The 27,445-nt window shown below is 37.0% G+C and overlaps 1 protein-coding gene across 1 annotated transcript in view; it reads left to right on the forward strand.

Annotated features, from left to right (window-relative positions):
• The first annotated feature begins 3,330 nt into the window (after window positions 1-3,330).
• The window catches only part of LOC110448694 (cysteine-rich protein 2-binding protein-like), a 28,924-nt gene continuing 4,809 nt past the window's right edge, over window positions 3,331-27,445 (forward strand). Inside the window, exons 1-16 of the mRNA XM_021495073.1 lie at window positions 3,331-3,428; window positions 6,195-6,298; window positions 6,884-6,998; window positions 9,978-10,112; window positions 10,796-10,938; window positions 12,475-12,632; window positions 13,014-13,464; window positions 14,289-14,459; window positions 16,366-16,768; window positions 17,801-17,921; window positions 18,502-18,588; window positions 19,691-19,771; window positions 22,391-22,503; window positions 25,605-25,691; window positions 25,874-25,992; window positions 26,855-26,903. Coding sequence (XP_021350748.1) covers window positions 6,196-6,298; window positions 6,884-6,998; window positions 9,978-10,112; window positions 10,796-10,938; window positions 12,475-12,632; window positions 13,014-13,464; window positions 14,289-14,459; window positions 16,366-16,768; window positions 17,801-17,921; window positions 18,502-18,588; window positions 19,691-19,771; window positions 22,391-22,503; window positions 25,605-25,691; window positions 25,874-25,992; window positions 26,855-26,903 — 2,336 coding nt within the window. The 5' untranslated portion in view covers window positions 3,331-3,428; window position 6,195. The remainder of the gene's footprint in view (window positions 3,429-6,194; window positions 6,299-6,883; window positions 6,999-9,977; window positions 10,113-10,795; window positions 10,939-12,474; window positions 12,633-13,013; window positions 13,465-14,288; window positions 14,460-16,365; window positions 16,769-17,800; window positions 17,922-18,501; window positions 18,589-19,690; window positions 19,772-22,390; window positions 22,504-25,604; window positions 25,692-25,873; window positions 25,993-26,854; window positions 26,904-27,445) is intronic.

A 27,445-nucleotide genomic window follows, 5' to 3' on the forward strand; every position in this document is an offset into this window, starting at 1 on the left:
CGGTGTGTGTGTGGGGGGGGGGAGTTCAACTGGCTATCTATTCGTTCATCATAACTCTAGGCCTCTTGGTTCTGAAATTGAAGTCATTTGAGAATTTAACAGATTGGATTACTATCCTTCTGAATAAAGATCCGGTTATTTTTATTTTATCAAATTTTGTAGTACTCCATACCTGCAACGTTCTGTCCACACATCACGGCTGCATGCTGTTTGGTTCTCCAGAAGAAGCTGTTTCAGTGTTTCAACAGATTTCAATCTGTTGACCTTGAATATAGGCCAATATATTGTTTCCATACATTGTAGCGCTCCTTGCTAGCAAGCCACTAGCGATGCATCACGACTCTAGTCCTCTACGTTCCTTAGAAGAAGCTGTGTTTGGTGTTGAAACAGATGTAACACCAGTGGCTTTGAATATCGGTCAAGGCCATTTCTTTCCACACACTTTGCAATCTCCATATCAGCAAGCTAAGCTATTTTGGTATTTTAACAGATTTGACCCATGCGAACTTGAATAAACAAGTTAAGTTCATTTCTTTTCTCCAAAAGTTTAGTTCGCCATGCCAGCAAGCGCATGCTACTTGCCATATACATTTGTATATAGCTATGATCAGGATAACGAGATACCATGGCAAGATACAGGTAGTTCGATACTAAATATATAGGATAAGGGTATCCAAAATGGAACGCTTTTTAAAGAAAAATAATAATATTTCCTATAAAATTTCTGAAAGACTTTTTTTTTTTTAATGAAATGAAACAATACATGTCTTTAGCCTTCATCGTAAGTATTTTTGCGTATCAACAGCGCGTGTGTCTATTTATAGAGCTCATTAAAGTGAGTCACTTGGAATTTTAAGCTGGTCCAGTACCCAAAATGGAACACTTCATCATAAAAGTCAGTTTATGAAAATAACTGACAGCATTTAAAAAAAAAATCTTCATTTCAAAAACGCTTTGACAATTTCTGACAAATGAGTCATTCATTTTCTAAAATATTAGTTTTAATATATAATTTTCCATGTTAAGAAATATGATAAGATATTTAAGTTGTCGAACTGTATCGTTTCCCGGGATTGATTTCATTTCATTTTCTTATATATTTCAATTGAGTTTATGAGCAATGTTTAAGAGTAGGTAGATGATATGGAATTTGCTCAAAATGCATCAAACTACGGACCATGGACCGTTTTTCTTTACCAAAGGTGCGTTGCGTTTTCGTTGCGTTTTCGTTGCGATTCCGTTGCATTTCCGTTGCGTTTCCGTTGCGTTTGCAAATAAACTAATTATTTAATTAATTAAATTAATTATTTCATGCATTTAACTATTTTGTTTGTATACTTATTTTGGTTTTTTTTACTCATTTACATTAAATCATACTTATAAATGTTCTATTTTTTCAGGGATATAAAAACATTTTAGCACTCACACATATGTTCCTAACATAATCTGTACATAGCCAGCGATTGCATGTATCGTTTTCTTACATAATCAGCAAAACGCATGTTCAACGCACATTCAACCAGTCAATGCAAAACTCCGCGCAAACTCAGCGCAAACGTAACGGAAACGCAACGAGAACGCAACGCAATCGCAACGTAAACGCAGAGTCTGTAACATATGCTATATGTAGGCAAAGAAGTAATAAAAACAGTAAAGACAAAGAAATTTGTCAAATTTTCAGCATCATGAACATTTACATATCACAACATATTACAGAGATAAAACGGTCACTATGAAACAACAATACAACAAAGAAGAATACAAAAAAACAACAGTAGTTACTGATATGAAATATGTTGTTGTAATCGAATATCCCCTCGATTAGATCGTTACCGATGACTAATTATTGAAAATATTAAAATATTAAAATTCATCTTGAATACAAAAGATCAAGTGAATTAATATAAAAAAAACTGAGTTAATCTAGTGAGAAAAAAATCTATGTCGTAATTGTTCGTTTAAACACAAGGTGAAACAAACTGCGATAGACTGGGTGTATCTGCACGTAAAAATGGCGGACAGGGTCAGGGTCACTCCCCCTCGACCAAGTAGTTAACAGCGGTCAAAGATAGAAAATGGGGGATACTATGACAGTAACAATGCTGGTACGATTGTTGTAAATACGAAATATTACCTAGGTTAGATGAAAAACTTCGAGAACTGTAGTAGACATTTGTGCTCGAGGGATCTTAATGTGGGATGTAACCAGAGTACCTGGAGAAGACCCACGTGTCGGGGAATCTTTCTACTCTTTTTCTATATATGCTTTCAAAATAAAACATTGCTTTATTTTGTGGATATTTTGACAATAATGTTCGTAATTGGTTATCATTTTGACAACTTCTTCATCATTTTGTCTTCCCGGAAGGTAGTCATACAACGACGACAGAAAAGATGAGTCAGCTAAGTTTATTGCTTATATTGAAAGAAAAATGTGAGACACTGCATGAGGTTGCATTATACAGCTGTTTCGTCCTTCAAGGATTTACCGGTGATGCCAGGGGTCAAAAAGTGGTAAACAAACTTGCTAATTGGTCAAACCTCTTCCTGAAACATAACGGGAAACGCGTAATACCCTTGATGATATGCATTTAAAAATAAGAAGAGTGCTGGTTAATTTAGAAGTAATGAATATTGTGAATATTAAAAACCATGTTACAAATCAAATAAATAAATATAAGTGTAATGAATAAAACTGAAGAAATTAAAATAAAAAATAAAAAGAGGTTAGAGAACGTGTCGATCGTCCTAAATGCGATAAAGAATAAGGAGTTCAGTCAAATAGTCGTGCAAAGGGTTTTAGACATATATCCGATACCTTTTAACTAAAAAAAGGAAGTGTTTACTTTGAAAATTATCGGACAATTTAAAGGATATTTTATTTTGCATATTTACTCAGATTTTTTAATTGTTATTTCTCCATCAGGTATTATCTTACTACATCCTGTTTTGTCACACTACTTCATGTATCATCACATGTATCATCACACTACCTACTAGTATCTTACCACACTGCACCATGTATCATCTCACTACTTTAATTATCATCTTTCTATATCATGTATCCTCTTATTACACTATCATGTATCAGCTCACTACATCATGTATTATCTCACTACATCATGTATCATTACACTACATCATGTGTCATCATTTTCTTTACTTGATTTCTCTTTTTCTTGTGTTTTTTTTTACGAATTGCATACCCCATATGTGTTGCAGTATACATCTGAGCCTAATATTAATCTGGAAAATAAGACATTTCTACATGTAATCTACACCTGTTCCGGAATAAAGGTTCATTTTTCTTTTAGTGTTGCCTTGATCTGAGTCTGACAAACACTTCAAATTTAGAAAACGAAAACAAGAAAAAGAAAACAACGTGCATGTGTGGTCGCACATTGCAGATGATATTACAAAAAGTAGAGGTATAGTTAACATGTTGTCTAGTGCATGTTTGGGGACATAAACTGGTAGTAGACAGTACCGCCAGAGAAATTACTACTTTCCTCTCTATGCCGTTGTAGTAGTACTAGTGTTGTTTATGATCTAGCGCCTACTGTGCTGTACTCGGTCGACTTTTTTTAAAATTTATACGCTAATATAATAATTAATATTAAAATGTATCAACTAAAGTTATTGATGACTTTCTACATTGGTGTTAGGTATATTTCATGTAGGGTTTGTGAGAGCAGAGTCAGCTTTTCACAACTGCCGTTGTCACACTCGCTTAAAAACAAACACATTTTTATATGAAATTGATTTTAATGATATGGAAGACAAAGAAGACTTAACTTGTGACATAAAACTACTAAAAAGGAAACAGGATTTCGGGCGAAACAACCCGGAACCTGCCACCCTTAGCTCTCCAGCCCGATGCTCTACAGCTGAGGTAAAGGGGAATTCTTTAACATCTGACGCTTGTAAGACAACCTTAAATCAATGCACATCTTTTACACTATGCCCCCCTTTTTTCAAACACCTACCCAGGTTTATTGACTACCCACTAAGGGTTCCCCTAACCTGAACAGGGAAGGTCAACTGCACCAGTTTGTAGTAGGACAGTAATAGTGCAAGATAGTGCCGTCGCTGGGGCTCAAACCTGCGACCCTTGACTCTCCAGCCCGATGCTCTACCGCTGAGCTAAAAGGAAATTCCCTACAGCTGACGCTTGTAAGAGAACTTAACCAATGCACATCTTTTACATGTGTGTTAGACATTTAAACGAACTCCTGCGGTTTTTCCGATATAAAAATACATCTTCACTTAAAAGTTTTTACTTTCTACACATAATGTATCCAAATATGTTTTTGGTTAAGTTAGAAATTAATTTCTGACCTACAATAGGCACAAGGGATGTGGCATATTGTTACTTTCTGATCAGGGTTTCGGTAAAATTGTTTATATGCACAATACCAACACTAATACTCATTCACAAATTAAAATTTGGGTACTTCAGCAAGGAAAGTGCCACTGTTCTGTTCTGTTTGAGACTTCCCTTCTTTGATAGGAGAACATCTGTGATTGGTGGAGTATAACAACTGTGGTATAGGATACCTTCACCTAGCCCGATCAAGTTTTCCCTGGCCCTGACACCAGACATTGGTCCTACATTGTCTACATTGCTCACATGTGAAAAACATTAAAATATTAGCCACACGAGTGAAATACATTTGTTATTACTGAAGACACCATTAAATATCCTCTATATACTGCCAACAAAGTAAACAGTAGCCCGAGTTTCATCTGACCCTGACACCAGACTTAGACATTTTGACAGATAGATGTCTGGTGTGGGAAAATGTCAAAGTCTGGTGTCGGGGCCAGAGAGAACTTGGGCTACCCTTCACCATAAAATCATTTTGGAGATTTATATACAATGTACACAGTCATAAAACTTGCATTGGAACTTTCATATACACAGTCCAAGGTAAAAGTTCATAAAACAAACACACCACTTCATGCTCAGATTTTACTTTTATAGAAATCATTTTACATAGCAAAGGTGCTTAATAAAATGTATTTCTATATGTCAACACAAAGTTGGATTTTCTTTCCTGAAGCGAGATTTGACAAAGCCACAGTATTAGACCACCCAACTTTTTTCAGTGCCTTTCTGACCACTTGGATCGATACACTGGATCATTAAAACATGCCTATATCATACTTGCTAACTCTCCATATTTTGGAGGGAAACTCCGGATTTTGGGCCCTTAAATGGAGCATTTTCAACCAGTGAATTTGTTAGATTATTTATATTTTCTAAGATCTGATGATTTATCTGAAAAAACAACAAGTCAAAAGATTCAAAGATGATATTTTCTCTCTAGTGTATGTAATGTAGACACATTCAATTTATGTTGTTAATTTAGAGCATGTGTAAACTGCGCAATGGAAATTTCAAAAAGGTCAATTGGCAAGTATGTATATATGCAAACCCATTTCCCATCATGACTTACTTACTTTAGTCTCTCTGCCCCAGTAGGCGCATAAGGCCTACACACTTCCCATCATGAAGTCATATTTTATTCCCCTGGTTAAGAATTTTCTACTGAACATCAAATTCATAAAACAAACATAATTTAATTAAACACCTTTAAAATGAACTTGAGGGGCACAACTGAGTTATGGTCCTCTGTCTCGTTTGTTATGCAGACAGCAGTGTAGTGCTAGTTGGTAATAAGAGCTGATTGCATTGTAACATTTACAGCACAGACGTTAAAGGAGCAGAAAATGTGCAGCCAGACTGGTATTTGAACCTGGGATGCTTTATAAATAGATCAGTTCTATTAATTAAGTCACCACTTATATATGTGGTCATTCCACTATCCAGAAAACAGATAAGATGTTTTTCAAAATTACAGTAAGTTTTGCTGAGAATAGAGTCTGGATATCAAGGCCCCTTCTTATATGTTACATGCAATCATTAACTATTACGTACATAAAGAAGGATATTTCACCTGCAACAGCAATATTGTACAAACTTTTTCTAAATAAAAAATGGTTTTGCAATTTATATGTGAAGTGTGTCTGTCAGAGAATGCAAGCATTCGTTATCTGTTATGAAGTTTCACAGCGAACAGGAACTGCAGTCTCACACTTTCCACAAAGCAAGATTTGATTCATGATCATTGACTCCATAAGAGGGAGGTGATTGAGTTGGCCTCTAGAAATTGAAATATTTTCTTTTACAGAATGGCAAAGGAAGAGAAAGGTGTATGTTATTGTGGGGAAAAAGACATTGAAGCTGACACACCAAATCTTGTCTGTGCCCGATGTCGCGGAAACTTCCATTTAGGTTTGTGATTAAGGCAGAATTCAGTAAAAAATATTCTGTTACATACTACAAAAAGAATTGGGCTACATCGATTTCTGTTACAGATATCTACTAGTGTTGGAATAGGTTTGTTGCGCACCAAGTACTATATAATAATGTGTCCACTTTAGACTCCATCTTGAAATACTACATGTCAAAAAACGTGTGAAAAATGTGTGATGTTTTGATCATTCATGAATATAAATATACACTCAAATCTGAACACTATGGAAATATAACATTCAAGTTCATAAAAGAAGCAAAACTTGACATTTTTTATGAATGAGGATTAATATTTACTTCATTTTAAATTATTGTATATTTTTGTCGAAACACTATATTTATTCCGTACATCTTTTTATGAATCATATGCATGTAATGTCAAATATGAATAGGATATTGTAAAATTTAGTACATTGTATGTTAGATATATTTAATAATTTATATATTTAATGGTCAGTTAAAGGAAGTCATTCAGATTAAGTGTTTTAACCATTTTATCAGTCCAACTCTGTTAAAAATGTTAACTAGCCGAAAGTGTTTAAAAGTTGGACCTTTTACCTTCAGAGTGCCTGAAGTCAGGTTCCCCGTCCTCACTGGTTGGAGATGTATTCTTTGATTTCACATGCTCAAAATGCGGAGAAAGACACGAAGAGGTGGTGGAACGGATGAAAATGCAGTGGTAATAGACTGTACAATATGCATGGTAGTCATAGGCTGTAACCCTCTGTACTGAGTACTGATATATACATTCTAGTCACAGGTACTAGCCTGGTCTATCAGTAAACCCATCGTATAATCTTGGACAGACGAGGCTAGGACCTGTGTTCAAGTGAAACAGCATTTATTATAAGAGGCGACTAAAGTGGAAACCCTTTGCTTTTGTTCCCTCTTCTTGGGGACACAAAAAGTGACCATAAATAAATCTGCTGCACCCATTGCAATATTTGGGATCTTTATATTTCTTTTTACTGCTAAATCCCTTTTCTTTCCTAGAGCCTTGCTTGGCAACACCTCACTTTTGGCTTTAATGTTGAATGTTCACCCATGTAAGGAAGGCAATGGGTTCTGTCCCCTGGCCGGTACATACGAAAGTTTTTTTAAATGGTAGATGTTATTCCCTGTTTAACGTTCAGCATGTAGGGGAATGGCAACACCGGTACCTGGTCCACCCGTTGTCAGTATAATGTGACCGGGCGGAATGCTGTGTGTGATGTGTGACTTTGGCATGGTATTTCAGTGAGATAAAACTATAAAGTCGGCATCAGATCCGCACTATCACAAGGAGGCAAATATCCAACATACCCTGTGTCCTACGCACATGCACTCTTGCACAACACACAGGGAGGCACATTCTTAAATGATGCATATACATGTACCTGAAATCTTGTGTATTTCATAAGATAAATGTTTTCACAAAGCAATGTACATGTAATATGAATTAGAATAAATAATAAAAAAGATAACATATCACGTATTACTGTTCATTTAACACAGAACTTTTCTATCATTTGAAAACAAATGAAAATGAATCATGAAAAAATGATATGCATGCAAGAAAAATTATTAGAAGTGATTTACTGGAATCAACAATATTCCCTGAACTTGCGTCACTTCAGTAAAGATATTAATGCTATTGCATTGATACTTTTGTGGTAATTGTTCTTGAGAAATTTGCTAGAAACCAATACATACACCTCTATATTTACCTATACGTTGTATACATACACCTCTATATTTACCTATACGTTGTATACATACACCACTATATTTACCTATACGTTGTATACATTAAACATACCCCTCTATATTTACCTATACGTTGTATACATACACCACTATATTTACCTATACGTTGTATACATTAAACATACACCTCTATATTTACCTATACGTTGTATACATTAAACATACCCCTCTATATTTACCTATACGTTGTATACATACACCACTATATTTACCTATACGTTGTATACATACACCTCTATATTACCTATACGTTGTATACATACACCTCTATATTACCTATACGTTGTATACATACACCTCTATATTTCCCTATACGTTGTATACATACACCTCTATATTTACCTATACGTTGTATACATTAAACATACACCTCTATATTTACCTATACGTTGTATACATTGTATACATACACCTCTATATTTACCTATACCTTGTATACGTTGTATACATACCCCTTTATATGTACCTATCCGCTGTATACATACACCTCTATATTTACCTATACATTGTATACATACATCTCTATATTTACCTATACATTGTATACATACACCTCTTTATTTACCTATACATTGTATACATACACCTCTATATTTCCCTATACATTGTATACATTGTTTACATACACCTCTATATTTACCTATACATTGTATACATTCACCTCTATATTTACCTATACATTGTATACATTCACCTCTATATTTACCTATACATTGTATACACACACCTCTATATTTACCTATACATTGTATACACACACCTCTATATTTACCTATACATTGTATACATTCACCTCTATATTTACCTATACATTGTATACATTCACCTCTATATTTACCTATACATTGTATACACACACCTCTATATTTACCTATACATTGTATACATTCACCTCTATATTTACCTATACATTGTATACACACACCTCTATATTTACCTATACATTGTATACATTCACCTCTATATTTACCTATACATTGTATACATTCACCTCTATATTTACCTATACATTGTATACATACATCTCTATATTTACCTATACATTGTATACATACATCTCTATATTTACCTATACATTGTATACATACACCATTATATTTACCTATACCTTGTATACATTGTATACATACCCCTCTATATGTACCTATCCGCTGTATACATACACCTCTATATTTACCTATACATCGTATACATACACCTCTATATTTACCTATACATTGTATACACACACCTCTATATTTACCTATACATTGTATACTTACACCTCTATATTTACCTATACATTTTATACATTGTATACATACACCTCTATATTTACATATACCTTGTATACATTGTATACATACACCTCTATATTTACCTATACATTTTATACATTGTATACATACACCTCTATATTTACATATACCTTGTATACATTGTATACATACACCTATATATTTACCTATATGTTGTATACATTGTATACATACACCTCTATATGTACCTATCCGCTGTATACATACACCTCTATATTTACCTATACCTTGTATACGTTGTATACATACCCCTTTATATGTACCTATCCGCTGTATACATACACCTCTATATTTACCTATACATTGTATACATACAACTCTATATTTACCTATATGCTGTATACATTGTGTTATATTTACCTATACATTGTATACATACACCATTATATTTACCTATACCTTGTATACATTGTATACATACACCTATATATTTACCTATATGTTGTATACATTGTATACATACACCTCTATACTTACCTATACGTTGTATACATTAAACATACACCTCTATATTTACCTATACTATGTATACATTGTATACATACACCTCTATATTTACCTATATGCTGTATACATTGTGTATTTAACCTTTGAGATGTGTTAACTGTTGACAGGACACAAGTGGTACTGCTGGCCCTGTATAACTTACAGCTAAGTGGTAAAGTGGGAAAGTTCGGATACTACCGATGGAAAGAACATATCTGTGCCTTCATAGACAAGTACTGGCTGGTCCTGTTTGGGAATCACAGGTAACACATTATCCAGTTTTCTTACAGAAAATGTCACGGTAGGACAAATGTTAATGGCAGTTTGAATGCCACAACATTTTAAGGATTTTTCTTGTACAGTGTACTGATTTTGAAGAAAAGGATTTCCTTAAATTTAAATTTTTATTTTTTTAAATATAAGCTTTATTTATTTTACAACAATTATGAAACAGGTTTTTACAACTTATATTAATCACTCTTGTTGGCCCGAGTGATATTATAGCTATCAGTTTGGATAAAGATACCCCCATTATTGCTTCCAATTTGCTAATGTTGACCCGAAAACAACCAGGTTCTGGTTAAAAAAAGTCACCCGATTTAGATGTGGCAGTTCTTTCCCTTTATATCTTTATAGTCTTGTGTGCTACAGATACTAAGCAGATAAAAAAATTAAAAAATATCTTGCTCTTTTTTTTTTGGTTGACAAAAAAACGAACAAGTGGGAAGAGATTATTTCAAAATCTTTATTAAATAAAGAGTCTGTTTTTCAAATGTATTTTTGAGGGTCGCTGATCCTCATGTACAAGACATCATAAAATTGTCACACTTACCTCGCCCTACTTTATCTCCCTATAGTTTAGCTCCCTGTAATGTATAGGGAGGTTTCGTCTGATACATCGGGTATTAGTAGTGTGTTGACATCGTGATGTGGTTGTCTTCTCCAGGAAGAAGACAAACTTGTGGCATGGTACAGTGGCTGGTACACTGTCTTCGGGCTGTCCTCATCACTTCGTATCAGGAGCCAAGGAGTTGGGAGAGTCTGGCTGGTGGAGGCTGGCTGAGATGAAGCCACCTAATCACAAACTAAGTAATCATTTCTGTACTGCCATATCATCTGCATGGCTGGGAATCTTTTTTCCTTTAACCCTAGACAGGTGTATCCACACTTTTCCCAGTGTGGGATATATCCTAGGGTTGAAACAAGGGAATTCCTGTATCGTAACAATTGTATGACGTCACTTTAATTAATCAATGAATGTTTTAGCAAATGTTGCTATAGGACCATAACATTATTTGCTATTAAGATATTCATTATTTATATTTACATTTGGAAAGAGTAGTTATGCTCTATGTAGTTATTTCGAACAGTTCTTTAAACAGAAAATTAAGTGTTCACAACAATGAAACTGATGCTGTCACAATAGAGATTGATGACGTTACAATAGCAAATGTTGTTATAGTCTCACAACAACATTTGCCTTCTCAATGCATTGCAATGAAAGGATGCAGAGCAAATGTAAATATCAACTACGTATTGACCCTGTAACATGAATTCTGCTTTATTGATACATGTACATTACAGGGTCAGATGAAAAGAATCATTCAGTCCACTGAGTGTGAGATAGGGGGATCTCAATCCTTATTATTATTCCTTGGTTGTCAAACACTTGTCATGCCTCGTGTTTGGCAACTTAAGAATCTTCCCTCTTGAATTGATATTCTCCTTTCTCACCCTCATGGGAACGAAAGATTCCATTAATCTTTGGAAGGAAAGTTTTAGAACTCTGCCTCTGAGTAATCATTTGCTAGCTTGGCATTAAGCAAATTCATAAACGTTTTAATATTAGACATCAGCAGAGAAGTTTAAGTTATTAAAAAGATGGAGATTTTATCATTCTGAAGTATTGTTTGAAAAATGTGTTAAGATTAAAGAAACATTGGTTCTCTTCAAACATTTTTTTTCCCGTGTGATCGTATCAAATGTCCTGTTCATATACATGAGAGTGTGCTGTATTTTGAGATAGTGGAAATTTACCTCAAGAGCTACATCTGTTATTCTTAACTCTCCTTTGATGATTGATCTAGGCTGTTCTATTTAGCTGTTTTCCCCTGATATGATAGTTCTTTTTTTTCAATGGCATTCCATAAATATATCCCCCTCCCCAGTGATAAATAATCCTTGATACTTGTTTGCATGCAGTCTTTTTCCTTGTATAGTAAATAACTTTCCAAAACATAAAATACACAGCACACTTTGATTTTCACCACCTCATCCAAATGCACGATAATTATATAAAAAAATATATAAAAAAATCAAATATTGCCTTGTTATACTCAACTCAACACACATAAACTAACATGCATGCAAATTCATAGACAGTAGGATCATGTTAAAAGTCCTTTCTTGTATCCAGACATGCACATTTACTGAAGAAAAAAATATTAAAATATGTTCACGGAATATATAACAGATTAACTCAAAATCATCTGTGCACCACCCCGTAATGGTCGTAATAAGTACAATGGATAGAGATCGTTTACACATAAAGAAGTAAAAGATGAAGTCGTTTTATCAACATGATTTCCCCCTTAATAATCAATTCATTCTGGTCCTCCATTGTAGTGACATCTTCCAACAAGGCCGGGCGCCGGCGTGTGAGCCACCCTCTACCTCCACAGGACCATGGAACCACCATCAAGGTGGAGGGTCTGCGAAACAGGAGAGGCAAAACATCTATCGAGGCTGCCATGGAGTTGAAGGCCAAGAGAGAAACTCTGCTGGTCAGTAAGAAGGCATCTAATATCCATCTGATTTTGTGTAATGGGGTTAAGTTGGCATTTTCAATATAGAATACTTGTTAAAGATATAGAAATACATCAATTTCCTCCCACATTAAGGCATCATACGTGCTACCATCCAGGCCAACAAGAGTGGTTGACATAAAGTGATGGAACTTATTTTGTCATTGTTGTAAAATAAATAAATTTTAAAATCTTTTTATTAACAGCGAATGTCATTTCGGGATGTACTTCCATGTACGTAGTGTATGCGTTTATGTGTCTGTGTCCTGGAGGCGGTATGTATGTGTTGTTTATCTCTGCATATAGTTTATTTATTTTGATATTAAAATAAAGATTATTTTTTTGTAATGGGCTCCACAGGAGGCAAAGGAAATCAGGAAAGCCAAGCAATCCCCACTACAGAGCCAAACTAGTCACCTGATCCATGTTGATATAAAACAGGAGCTCGGGGAAGTGTCGGGGAAGTTTATCCCTTTGGAAAACACTCTCAGCATGCCGACCCCTTCCGGGTCGGCTGCTGGCCAGAGTTTCCAGCCTGTCTTTAATCAGGTTATCAAACAAGAACCTATTGATCCAAGCTTCTTGTCAACACAGAGGTCAAGTTCATCACAAGGTCAGAACTCGTTCACATTCTCACCTGGATCCTCTCAGATTTCAAACCTTTCGTTGACCCAGAGCACTAGCCTCAGCAACATATCATCATCTGGATCAGTCAGCGGGTCATTCAAAGATGTTGATGAGGATAGCCAGTTCTCTCACAGCAGCAGCAAGAATGACATGTGGCTTACCGAACACGACCTCAAGGCTGATTGTAAGTTCCTATATTAAACAAGGGCTAACAGGGAGAACAGTGCTATCCATGTGTCACCACTCAAGAGATGTCAGTAAAAATATAAAGTTCTACAGGGGCCTGTTTGTTAATGTGGACCAACTGGTCTGTCTATTTTTATGCCCATGCATAAAATGGGGGGGGGGGGGGGGGGGGGGGGCATATAGTGTTGCCCATGCCCATGCCGTCCCAATTCAATGTAAACACTTAGCAACTTCATTCTTTCTCAGATTTTCGTCGAACTTTATACAAAGGTTAAGTATGAGTATACGTTGGACATCGTTGTGTTTCAGGGTTCCAAGGTCATGGTTGCTATACAGCATTCATGTCTTACAGACATTTTCTAGTTTAAATTTAATATTTCACAGATAAAACCTGACAGACATACAAATGTCAATGCAGGTCTTGACATTTTTTTCAAGGCTCGACAGAAAACTATATCAAATAACTAAAGTCCATCCTTATTTCATATCAAAATGAACAACTCTGGTCCAACTATTTGGAATGTGATCAACGAAAGCGGCTGAGATCTGCCATTGAATAAGTGTGATGGAAAAGGAATCCGTCCAAACATGGAACTATATATGTAACTTTAAATTTTGCTTTTATTGAATTTGATTTTTTTTCTGAAAAAGTAACAAGTTAATGACTGTTTTGTGCTGAGAGTATTTATGTAAGCAAAAAAATTGTAAGGAACCCTAGATATTTGAAAGATTTCTCTTATATTCTTCTATGTTTTCAGAATTACTGCTGGTTCAGAACTCACCATTAAAAAAGCTCTAACTCTGTATTTCAATGATTCACAGCCAGTCTCCCCAACCTGTTGATGACGGACGACATGGATAACGTCGACTCTGACAGTGACCTTGAGATTGACCCTGGCACGATAACTCCGCCTCCGGGATCACCGTCGAATCAGCCTCAACCAGACTCGCCCACCCTCCAGGATATTCTGATGTCCATAAGCTCCAGAGACGGTGAGGCTGTCAGCACGTAGAGGAATCATAAAAGTCTTTGGTGTCATTTAGAAACATTTATTTATTTATTATTTATTTGTGTCTATGAGGGAAGTCCTTGCCAGATACCATGCATATTTCAGGGCTAGAAATTAATTTTGAATATCACTAGTCAATCGGGGTAGTACTTTTCAATTTTTGCTAGTCCATGTACACATTTCACTAGCCCAATACTATTCAACAAGATAAGCAGTATCGTATTTTGACTAGACAATCATGCTATCGGTTTTTAGAACCACTAGTAGTCCTGCTGGAGATTTCACTAGTCTCAGACTATTGGTCTACCGTTATTGTCTTGCCCTGCAGATATTTTGTAAGTTTCTGCATTCTGATTGATTGATTTGTTCCATGTAATTTCTTTGAGTAATATAAGTATAATATATAGAATCTCATTCTTGGTTTCAACCCAACAAAGATCTATGTCAAACATTGGTATATATGTATGAATACTATTTTTGAATTCGTCTAATCAAAAAGTATTTCTCACAACAGATGTTTCCGCCCAAAATACCTCAAACATGGGAAGTGGTATTAGTGTTTTGTCGTTTCCATCGGTCGGTCCTTTAGACTTTGTGCTTAGCTCCATTGCTGACATGACTAAGCTTTATATAACAGTACATCATGAAGAGTAATAATGAATTGTGTCATATGTGGGTCAATTTAAACTATTTAATCTGCTTCAATGATTTTGGATAGACTTTGGATTTAGCTCCATTCCCATTGAATTGGGAACAGAAGCTTATCCTTATTTTACAGATATTCTTTAGTGTTGTATTTATGCACAAGGAGAATGAATTTTGCTTTTAAATATCTGACAAAAAAATATTTAAACATTTTAAAACGTTCACAGTTGTATCCAATATTGTCCAAGAATGAATTTATTCTGTCATGAATAAGGTGTTAAAGATTTAAAAAATAAGTAGTCGAAACAATATTGTAATTTCTAATTATTTCCAGATAAATTGATTTGCCACCAAGTCACACCAACGAATCCCTTGTGATTTCTCTATGTCTTTTTAGACGTTTTTTTAATGAACTGTTCTCAGTCTCCTTTCTGACTTATCAGTGTTCAAGTTGAATATAAAACTTATTTGCTTATTTGAAAAAACACTGCACTCATCCAAATCCTATTGATTAGAATATATCTGTTTCAGAAGGATAAAGGAGATTTGTATTGCTTGTGAAGGTGTTGTCAAAAGCATTGTCACTGAAAAACAGAAAAGTTTTCACTGTGTGTTAATACTTTTATTTGCTTATTTGAATTGCATTATGCATGCATGTACATGAAATGTACGTTGCCCGCGGAAAATAATTGACTTTAGGAAACAAATTTTCATATCTCCCTTCGTCTATGGCAAAGAACAGTGTATTGTAGAGAAAAATAAACAGCTTAAGCAGGCAAAATATACCTTTGATATCTTTCATCAGATTACTTTTATTTGCCTTGAAAAAACTAACAAGTGGCATTTTTAAAAAGGGCAATAACTCTGTACACAACAAATGTGATGCTCTGAACTGAAACACACTACTCACTAGGTGATATGAGGTTTTGTTTCCCAGTCATGTGATATGTTTAAGTGAATCCCACTCTATACTTGTCTGACAAGGAAACAGAAACATTAGTTTCCCAAAGGTCAATACTTCATAAAATACAAAGAAAAGCAACTAATGTTTAAGTGAATCACACACTATACTTGTCTGACAAGGAAACAGAAACATTAGTTTCCCAAAGGTCAATACTTCATAAAATATAAAGGAAAGCAACTATTGATGAAAGGGAAACAAACATTCCCATCAACAAGTATTTTACAATGAAATAGAAGAGAAATAATTTAAACATATTAGCAATTCACTTTTCTCTTATTAGATATCAGTATGGACATGGATACTTGTACCAACTTTGGAAATCAATCTGAAAATTACTTCAGTTTTCAAGGATATAAGGAAGACATATCGAGTAGTAGCCATAGCAACAAGGGAGTGGAATCGGAGGAAAGTCGGGGTGTGAGTCAGCAGGAAGTGGTGATTGGTACGAGTACGGAAATACTCAGTAGTCAAACAGACAATACGTATACCAAGGTGGTCAAAAACGAGGACGATCAATCGGTGGTGGACTCTGAAAGTGAGAAGGAAAGTGACAGTGAAAGCAGCTCATGCGAAGGTTCAGATTCTGGGATGGCTGTTCAAAGTGAAAGTAGACCAAAACGAAAGCGGAAGAAGGCAAAAGAAGCTGATGAAGCAAAAGAGGAGGAGACTCCACCCCCACCAAAGTGAGTGACAGGTGTTTTACCTTGCCTCAGGGTTCCCCCTGGGTCTTAATGGCAAGGAGATAGTTCCCCCTCCCATAAGTTTATTAGCAAGGGCATCATTATGCTGGATATGATGTAATATTTTTTAGATAATTTCTGTAAATTATGAAAAAAGTCAGTTTAAAAAATAATTTTGATACTTTCTATAGTCCAGCTTCAGACACTTGCAGAGTAAACGTTTGAGATGACCCCTTGCTTGTTTCCTGTAAAGTGTGTTGATACCAAATATTGTTGGTGGACCCAGAGGGTATATACATTGTATGTATACAAAATTGCCCTTGTTCTTGCATACAGTACTAAAAACGCATCAGATTTGAAGAAGTGTTAACATGAGCACATCTGTACAAGTCTACCATTATGTTTGGGCCATTCCGTGTAACTTCTATACCTTAGTTCAGACAACGCTGTATATATCAGTTCCTTCATGCCCTCAGCTTTTAAATCATCAGTAGTTATTACATGTTATGGAATGTTACATTGTTAAAGGCCCTATAATGAAACACAGTATTTAACACTAAATTTAGCCTGTTCCATTATTAGGGCCCCGACATCGAAGATGGGGGCCACTCAAGTAATCACAGTGACCCTCTGTCTGTCCACACTTTTTAATTTGTTTCCGAAAAATCCTACACAGATTATATCCTACTGAAATGGTCTGTTTAGCTTGGTAGATTTTAGAAGCATTATCAACAGTCATGCAACTTTTCTGGAAATAAGATAGTCAGAAAAATGACCAAGAATGACCTGATAAAATGTGAACACAGTATGCTAGTGTTTTACCTGTATTTCCAGGGTCGTCCTAATGAGTTTATACGAGAAGGTTAGAGAAATAACCAAGAATGACCTGATACAATGTGAACACAGTACAGTGTTAGTGTTTTACCTGTATTTCCAGGTTCGTCCTAATAAGTTTATACGAGGTTAGAAATAACCAAGAATGACCTGATACAATGTGAACACAATACAGTGTTAGTGTTTTACCTGTATTTCCAGGGTTGTCCTAATGAGTTTATACGAGGAGCGACAACTGCTGAAGAAAATGAACAATGTGACAGACGCAGGTGAACTTGCACCAGCACTGAACAGACTGCGGCGCAAGCTTATCGTCAGACAGGTACTCACCATTACAACAAATCAAGGAAAAACGTGTCGGGATTTTCTTAAGACTGGTATCTCTGAGAAGCATTCTAAGGATAATGTGGCGACTTTAGTTTATGACAATTGAAACCTCTATTTTCGCTAGAGGTTCCCTTTTCCCTTTTTTTTAACTGATCCATTTCATGTCTTTAGGCAATGCAGCAAGGTTTTACTGTATATAAAATGCTTCTACCCATAATGGAATTTGTATATACTATGAGTTTGAACACTTCAATGCTTGCAATTTTTACACGACACAAACATTTCACATGACAACGGCAAGCGAGAAGGATCTCTATTAAATTTTAGGTGAAAAGGATTAAAGGTCAAGTCACATTAACTGATATTAGTGTAAATAAATATTTCCTGTAGAACATCTCTGTTCATTTTGTCAAATTTATATGCACAGCCTAGTGGTATTCAAGGGTTTTAATTCCCTGAGAGCAAGACATATTTAACGGATATAATTTCTCCTGACTGACAGCAGGAGTTTTATGAATTATGAAGACTGTTTTGTAATAGCCTTTGGAATACGAACTGCCTAATGTTTCTTTTAGCTAAAGCGTGAGAGAGGAGTGCCTATATTTGATATTGACGTGGAGATGAACCGACTGGCTCGTAAATGCTGGGGAGGAGACTGGGAGGTTAGTAAATGTGTATTACATATACGTCTAATCACATTTTGTGGTAAACAATTGTGTAAATTGAAAATGTCAGTTACGTCAGATACTGTGAAATCAGATGTTTTCCTGGGGCACAAATTTCATGGTTTCCCGACAAAACACCATGTTGTGGGCGGGTACAGGCATTGGTTGATTACGAGTACCCACTCGAATGGAGAATGGCTTTGTGTAAAACTTGTAATCACTTCATGCACCTAGCTATGAATTGGTGAATGAAAATTTCCTGTGAAATCAGCAACATTAAATAATAACCACGAAAAATAGTGATTTCACAGTAATTAGATATGCTTACTATTTAATAAATATTTTGTGTCGCCTGCAACGCAATAGCGACATGTAGGTATTACTTTGTCGGCAACAAGGTTTCCGTGCGATTACTTGAGTTCCCTTGGATGATTGAACTCAAACTTGGTACACATATTGCATACCAATATCGCTCAGACAAGTTCGCATTTCAGAAGTTTACGTGCATTTTTGGTGGAGTAATGTCCCTTCTATTGCCAAATAAGGGTATTGTGTAGTAAATGCAAGAACTTTTTTTATTTTTGAATCAGTTTCTTTCAAATTTTGTACGATAATACTAGAAGCAATAATGGTTAACTTATATTACAGGTTTTCTGTCGCGTTTCAACTTTCCGCATTTTGGCATATCTGTTTACACGATAACTCAAGCTAAATCACTTTTCTTAAAAGCGCGGAGCAGGCAACACATCCACTCCCGTGAAATTCTTGTTTGATACAGAATTGAAGTATTCAGACCGTCTCTATCTCTTAATAAACACAACTTTTGTGTTCCAGTTTAAATGTCCTACGATTAAGTCCTCTAATAACAGTCAATATAAGGAAAGCCTTTATGATATAAAACAATCCTCACCTCATATCTCATGCATGTATTACATTTATTAAAAAATAGTTTCTTGATGTACATGAGAAGCTGCCTCATTTGTCCTGAATATTTTCTTATATTTGTCTTTGCAAATGTTAAATAAAATACTTTTCTTCAATACATCTTTTTTATCAATTTTTTCTTCTCTTGAAAGTTATTTGACTTTTGTTTTGATAGGAACACAAAGACCTGAATCACCACGCTTTGCCTTCACATAGACTACAACCGGGCGATGTCAGAATACTTGACAGATTTCAGGTACTGAAGCAATGTTATGCCTAGTGTGTAACAGGATAGAGAGTAGAGTGCTTCCACTGGGAATCAAACTCCCAATCCCAGGTAGCAGTATACAGTAGAAATGGCCCGACTCTGATAAACAAGGCACATGTCGAGGAAATGTAAACACAGCGGATTTACCCTACACAACACATGTATACATGTATATATATTTGTAAACTGCATTACATTTACAATACATATAAGATACTGAGAAGTGTATAAACCTCTTTTTTCTATGTATGTCACTAGTGTGAAAACCATGGTTACCACATCAAAAATTACCAAAAAATGCCAAAAATTGCTATTTTTAACCCAAAATTTGACCCCCGCAACTAGTAATTTTTTTCCTAAGCTCTGTCTGAAATTAAAGATTACCTACCTGGTTGCAGAATTATCTGGGTCCCAGTAAAGTTGTAAAACTTGATTTTTTGCAATTTTGCGTCGTGTGCTGTTATTTTGCCTCCTGTAGAGCTAGCTTTTCATGTGTACACACACTTTCGGATTATGGACAAAATTTTATTCTCGAACCAAAAAAATCTTCTTTCTTTTTTACAAATGTGAAGCTCACATAGCCCACTCTATCATGCTTATACCAATTTTAGTACAGTTTTATTTTTATATTTTTTTTACATATCATTATACAGGGGTTAGCCATTTAACAAAAATATCGCCCATGGCCACAACCCTCTACTGCATACTGCTACCCCAGACTTCCTAGTTGGACGCTCTACCACTGAGCTAAAGGGAAATCCTCTAGTGTGGAGCTAGAAGGCGACCATAATTCTGTGTACAATTAAAATCTGCCGCACTACTCTCTCTTTTTAAATGTGTTAAATTTGCCCTCGAACACCACAGTCCAGGTTCTAACTCCCTGTCCCCACAGGGAGGGACATGGACACCATTTGTAACAGGAAAGACAGTGTGCTCACACCAGGGATCGAACCCGCGACCCCTAAGTTCCCAGTTGCACGCTCTACCACTGAGCTAAAGGGAAATTCTGTCTAGCCTGAAGCTAGAAGGTGACCTTAATCCTACGTACAATTAAAACCTGCTTTGTCAAATGATACAAGTTTAGAGAGTGTTACAGTAGACTTGTTTATGGAAGAGATAGGTATTTAAATGTATGCATGCATAATCATTAATTAGAAAAATATTTCAGAAAGTATTTTTCTGAAAATCGATTAATTAATTACACATAATTTAATCAGTGCTTTTATAAACTGTAGAAAAATGTTGTGTTAACTTTGAAAAGAAATGCAACAGTATGTTGGTCTACCACTGACAGTGCAACACAAAGCACATCATATGTGACGGTTGACAGCCCATATGTCCGGATGTTTTGTTATGAGATGTTGGAAGTGGATGCGTTTCATTGAAGAATCTCGATTCATGTTATTTCAAGTAAATGAGTGTGTTCTGGCATCAAGGGAACTGTACTGATGCCCATGTTTTGGAAGATGATCGATGGAGGGGTTATGGTTTGGGGTTTGAAGTCATTAATGGGAATTCAACAGCTGCCCGCTATAATCGTAAGGCCCTTATCTATGTTGTGCCTTTTTTTAGGAGGCATCATTGAACTCTACACAAGGACAATGCAATGCCACATGTGGCAAAAGTCTGAAGGATTTTCTTGCATCAAATTGCATCAAATTGCATCACCCCTATTGATTGGCTTCCATATAAAGCCTTGATTTGTCCCCATACGAACACCTGTGGAATTAATTAGACAGGAGAGTTCAGAATCACTGTAACCCTCGAACAATCTGTCCGATTAAGCTAATACAGTTGTCAAGGAATGGAATAACATTCCTATATAGACAGTCAGTGCCCTTATGAACACTATACGACACAGAATCAATTATTCTATAGCTGTTTGAGGAGGACATACTCAAATTAGGGAACAGTTTTACTAATGCTGCCATTTTCACTTTGAGTAACTTAGGGTACTTTATTTCATGGTAGTCTAATGAAGGCCGGTTTTGTTAAAAGTCACTGAAAAATTAAAGGCAGTTACATCAATATAAAAAAATTATTATAACATCTAGAATTAAGGCAAATTGCTCAAAATTATTAAGAACCTTTAAATTTGAAGCTGTATTTTATTTATTTTTTCATTTTAGTATAGATTACACATACATTTATCACATAATCGGCCTGTTATCCAGTGAAATTGCCCGTGTAATATTTTTACATATGTCACTAGTATAATATACCCTGGAGCGTTTTTCACTGGCTGTGCCAGTCAGAAATTGATTGTGACGTCATAATATGGACAATGACGTGACGTCATAAATTGTGAATGATGCAACAAAACAGCTGTCTCTGTTTGATTAGGCCCTCTACATTTGCCAAATGTCAGTTTTCTGGGTTATGTGATAAAAAGTACCTTAAATGTGTTTTCATGTCATATGAGCTTTAGGAAACTTGTCTCGAAGTTTTAATTTTTGCTCGCCAAGGCTTTCAAAAATAAAAAAAATCGTTTCATAAAATCTCATATGAAATGAAAAATCATTTAGGATCCTATATGTATGTGCATTGATTCACCCACACACCAACATTTTTATTTTTATTTATTTTTTGTAACCATTTCCTTCACAGACTACAGTTCATGCACATCAAGCATGGCAACAACATCAGCCGTCCTTTCTCAACCGCCTTGTTGGTACTGAGGACGACCAGCTACAGTGTATAACAAGTCCCTATACAGCCAGGTAAGGATGGTAGGGGGAACAGCTACAGTGCATAACAAGTCCCTATACAGCCAGGGAAGGATGGGAGGGGACCAGCTACAATGTATCAGTAGTCTGTATACAGTCAGGTGAGTAGGGGAGGGGGACCAGCTACAGTGCATCAGTAGTCTGTATACAGCCAGGTAAGTAGGGGAGGGGGACCAGCTACAATGTATCAGTAGTCTGTATACAGTCAGGTGAGTAGGGGAGGGGGACCAGCTACAGTGTGTATAACAAGTCCCTATACAGTCAGGAAAGGATGGGAGAGGGAACAGCTACAGTGAATAACAAGTCCCTATACAGCCAGGGAAGGATGGGAGGGGACCAGCTACAATGTATCAGTAGTCTGTATACAGCCAGGTAAGTAGGGGAGGTCACCAGCTACAGTGTATCTGTAGTCTGTATACAGCCAGGTAAGTAGGGGAGGGGGACCAGCTACAGTGTAGTGTATAACAAGTCCCTATACAGTCAGGTAAGGACGGGAGAGGGAACAGCTACAGTGTATACCAAGTCCCTATACAGTCAGGTAAGGATGGGGGGGGGAACAGCTACAGTGTATACCAAGTCCCTATACAGCCAGGTAAGGATAGGAGGGGGAACAGCTATAGGGTATAACAAGTCCCTATACAGCCAGGAAAGGAGGGGAGGGGACCAGCTACAGTGGATAACAAGTCCCTATACAGCCAGGGAAGGATGGGAGGGGACCAGCTACAATGTATCAGTAGTCTGTATACTCCCTATACAGCCAGGTAAGGATGAGGAGGGGGATCAGCTACAGTGTATAACAAGTCCCTCTACAGCCCGGTAAGGATGGGAGGGGGAACGGCTACAGTGTATAACAAGTCCCTATACAGTCAGGTAAGGATGGGAGAGGGAACAGCTACAGTGTATAACAAGTCCCTATATAGCCAGGTAAGGATGGGAGGGGGAACAGCTATAGTGTATAACAAGTCTCTATACAGCCAGGTAAGGATGGGAGGGGCAACAGCTACAGTGTATAACAAGTCCCTATACAGCCAGGTAAGGAGGGGAGGGGACCAGCTACAGGGTATAACAAGTCCCTATACAGCCAGGTAAGGACGGGAGGGGACCAGCTACAGTGTATAACAAGTCCCTATACAGTCAGGTAAGGATGGGAGAGGGAACAGCTACAGTGTATAACAAGTCCCTATACAGCCAGGAAAGGATGGGAGGGGACCAGCTACAGTGTATAACAAGTCCCTATACAGCCAGGTAAGGATAGGAGGGGGAACAGCTATATACAGCCAGGCCAGGATGGGAGGGGGAACAACTACAATGTATAACAAGCCCCTATACAGCCAGGTAAGGATGAGGGGGAACAGCTACAATGTATAACAAGCCCCTATACAGCCAGGTAAGGATGGGAGGGGCAACAGCTAAATACAGCCAGGTAAGGATGGGAGGGGGGACAGCTACAATGTATAAGAAGCCCCTATACAGCCAGGTAAGGATGGGAGCGGGACCAGCTATATACAGTCAGGTAAGGATGGGAGGGGGAAACGCTATATACAGCCAGGTAAGGATGGGAGGGGCAACAGCTAAATACAGCCAGGTAAGGATAAGAGGGGCAACAGCTATATACAGCCAGGTTAGGATAAGAGGGGCAACAGCATACAGTGTATCAGTAGTCTGTATACAGCCAGGTCTATAGGGGATGGGGACCAGCTATAGTGTATCAGTAGTCTGTATACAGCCAGGTGAGTAGGGGAGGGGGACCAGCTACAGTGTTTCTGTAGTCTGTATACAGCCAGGTGAGTAGGGGAGGGGGACCAGCTATAGTGTATCAGTAGTCTGTATACAGCCAGGTGAGTAGGGGAGGGGGACCAGCTCCAGTGTATCAGTAGTCTGTATACAGCCCGGTGAGTAGGGGGGGGGACCAGCTACAGTGTATCAGTAGTCTGTATACAGCCAGGTGAGTAGGGGAGGGGGACCAGCTACAGTGTATCAGTAGTCTGTATACAGCCAGGTGAGTAGGGGAAGGGGACCAGCTATAGTGTATCAGTAGTCTGTATACAGCCAGGTAAGTAGGGGAGGGGGACCAGCTACAGTGTATCAGTAGTCTGTATACAGCCGGGTGAGTAGGGAGGGGGACCAGCTACAGTGTATCAGTAGTATGTATACAGCCAGGTGAGTAGGGGAGGGGGACCAGCTACAATGGATCAGTAGTCTGTATACAGCCAGGTGAGTAGGGGAGGGGGACCAGCTATAGTGTATCAGTAGTCTGTGTACAGCCAGGTAAGTAGGGGAGGGGGACCAGCTACAGTGTATCAGTCGTCTGTATACAGCCAGGTGAGTAGGGGAGGGGACCAGCTACAATGTATCAGTAGGCTGTATACAGCCAGGTGAGGAGGGGAGGGGGACCAGCTACAATGTATCAGTAGTCTGTATACAGCCAGGTGAGTAGTGGAAGAGGACCAGCTATAGTGTATCAGTAGTCTGTATACAGCCAGGTGAGTAGGGGAGGGGACCAGCTACAATGTATCTGTAGTCTGTATACAGCCAGATGAGAAGGGAGGGGGACCAGCTACAGTGTATCAGTAGTCTGTATACAGCCAGATGAGAAGGGAGGGGGACCAGCTACAGTTTATCAGTAGGGTTTTTTCTGAAGATACCAGGTGGATAGAAGATGGACAATATTGTAGTTTGTTTTTAATTTCACGAATTTTTCCTTAAGCTACCTGTGAGTTTTTATAGTATACATGGTAATATACTTAAGGAAATCGAGATCCACATTTCACCATGGTTGATTGTACATTTGTTTTATTTAACAATTATTTCTTTTCAATCTTTGGCACGCAAGATTTATAATACTGTGTTATTTTTTTTGGTTTAAAAACCATTTCATTATACAAATGAATAAGGTTTCAAAAAGTGACAATAAGTCTGAAAAAAACATGAAGTATTTGCAAAGTGAAAAAGCATAATTTGGTAAATAAATATCAAATAAGGTTGGAAAAAGGAAAACAACCAACATCAGACAAAACCTAAATAAAAGTTCAGCATCTAAAAAGGGATTATATTTATATCATCATTTGACCACTTTAGTTGTTATCCTCTTTCAGAATTCTCAAGCCATTCATTCGTCGTGATTATGAAACTCGACCCCTTAAGATGAGACTCCTGGAGGAAATTAAAGCTTATCCCCACAGGTAGGCTGAAATTTTACCAGTCAGAAAATTTCCTTACAGGTAAGTCATTTAATAAAAAAAAATCCCTTTCTGAAGGTTCACATTGACAAATGAAATCTGTGCTTGAGTTATGTCCCTTGTTTTGTCATTGCTACCATTACTAAAAAAATTCATAACAATAATAATTTGTGTGTTTTACACAGACATGACAAGACCTGGAAGCCTGGCCCACCTCCCTCCATAGACTACTGCTATGTGAGGCCCCAACATATCCCTTCTGTGAATATACTGTGTCGGGAGTTCTTCTGGCCTGGCATTGACTGTAAGTACTCTGTGCTTTTGTTGTGTAAAGTGAAAGTTGTTTGACATGAAGACATTCAAGCATGAAAGTGTTACATAAAGCTGGCTGGTTAAGGGTACTGATGGTATGTCTTCATTATACTTGCTAGTGTTTATTAAAGTAAATGATATTTCGTACATTTATCATACGGGTGTTCTGGTGTCGATTGCTTAGAATTGCCTAGAGCAGTAATTCCATTATAAACTAACTGGAGATAAAAGAAGTTCAAATGTTAAAAAAAATGTGTTATTTGTTCTTTATTGCTGTAGTTTGTTGTGAAGGACTGTCAGAATTATATTAAAATTGATTAATTTATTTTACTGAATGTTTAAGGGAGTATTTCTGAACATTTTCTTCAGGTTGATAAGTATCAATAGCATACAGGTTCGCATAGCACATCCAGTGAAATGTGTATGTATGACGTTTTAATTACTAGTGAGATATGAACTCTTGTCACCTTCATGAACCAAACGACTGTTAAAGCGTATGTACATCAAGGCTTAACACATGTACGAGCTGACAATAAAACCAACATTGATTTGGCTATTCTTATTCTCTGTTATGTACACTTAGTTATCATAGATGTAGGAAATGATAATCAAATGGACAAATCAAATATGCTTTTTTTAATACCTGGTTGTAGGAGTGCAAGAGGTTTAGCGAATTATTACTTAAATTATAAGAATAAAAATAAGTGATATTGTACACATTTTACAAAATACATGTTTTAAAGTATTTTACTGTGATGAACCTTACTACCGTACATGTATGCTGTATCACTTGAAATAGCAGAGGACATTATAGATGCTTTAGTCGTATCCTTATAATTGTTTCTCTCTTTCAGTGTCCGAGTGTTTACAGTATCCAGATTTTAGCTGTGTTGTGCTATTCCGGTAAGAAACATTATATTGATGTCCTTCGAAAATTCCATGTTCTAGTACATGTATAGATTTTGTAGGGGCAACTACGAGCGAGTGATTAAGGCATCTAACCTTAACCAATCACAAGCCCTACACCACTAGGTCCGGGGGTCCAAGGCCTTCATGGGGCAGTCGCCAGGTACTGGCCACAGGTCGGTGCTTTTTCTCCGGTTACACCCACTTTGCTCCACCACCAAAACCTGGCACGTCTTAAAATGACCATAGCTGTTAATAGGACATAAAACACAACAAAACTAAACCAACAAATTTTGTAATGTTCTTTCTGCAATTGAAGACTTAAATATGGCTAAAACATTAAGAAATTTGCAAAATCAGTTTTTAGCTCACCTGCCCGAAGGGCAAGTGAGCTTATGTCGTGGTGCGGCGTCCGGCGTCCGGCCGTCCGTCCTCGTCCGTCAACTTTTCCTTTAAACAACTTCTTCTGAAGAACGGATAGGCCTAGAGTCATGATATTTGGCTGAAAGCTTTGTTGGTAGGAGCCCTACAAAGTTTGA

This window comes from Mizuhopecten yessoensis, unplaced genomic scaffold (genome assembly GCF_002113885.1).
Source record: "Mizuhopecten yessoensis strain PY_sf001 unplaced genomic scaffold, ASM211388v2 scaffold4135, whole genome shotgun sequence".
NCBI lineage: Eukaryota > Metazoa > Mollusca > Bivalvia > Pectinida > Pectinidae > Mizuhopecten > Mizuhopecten yessoensis.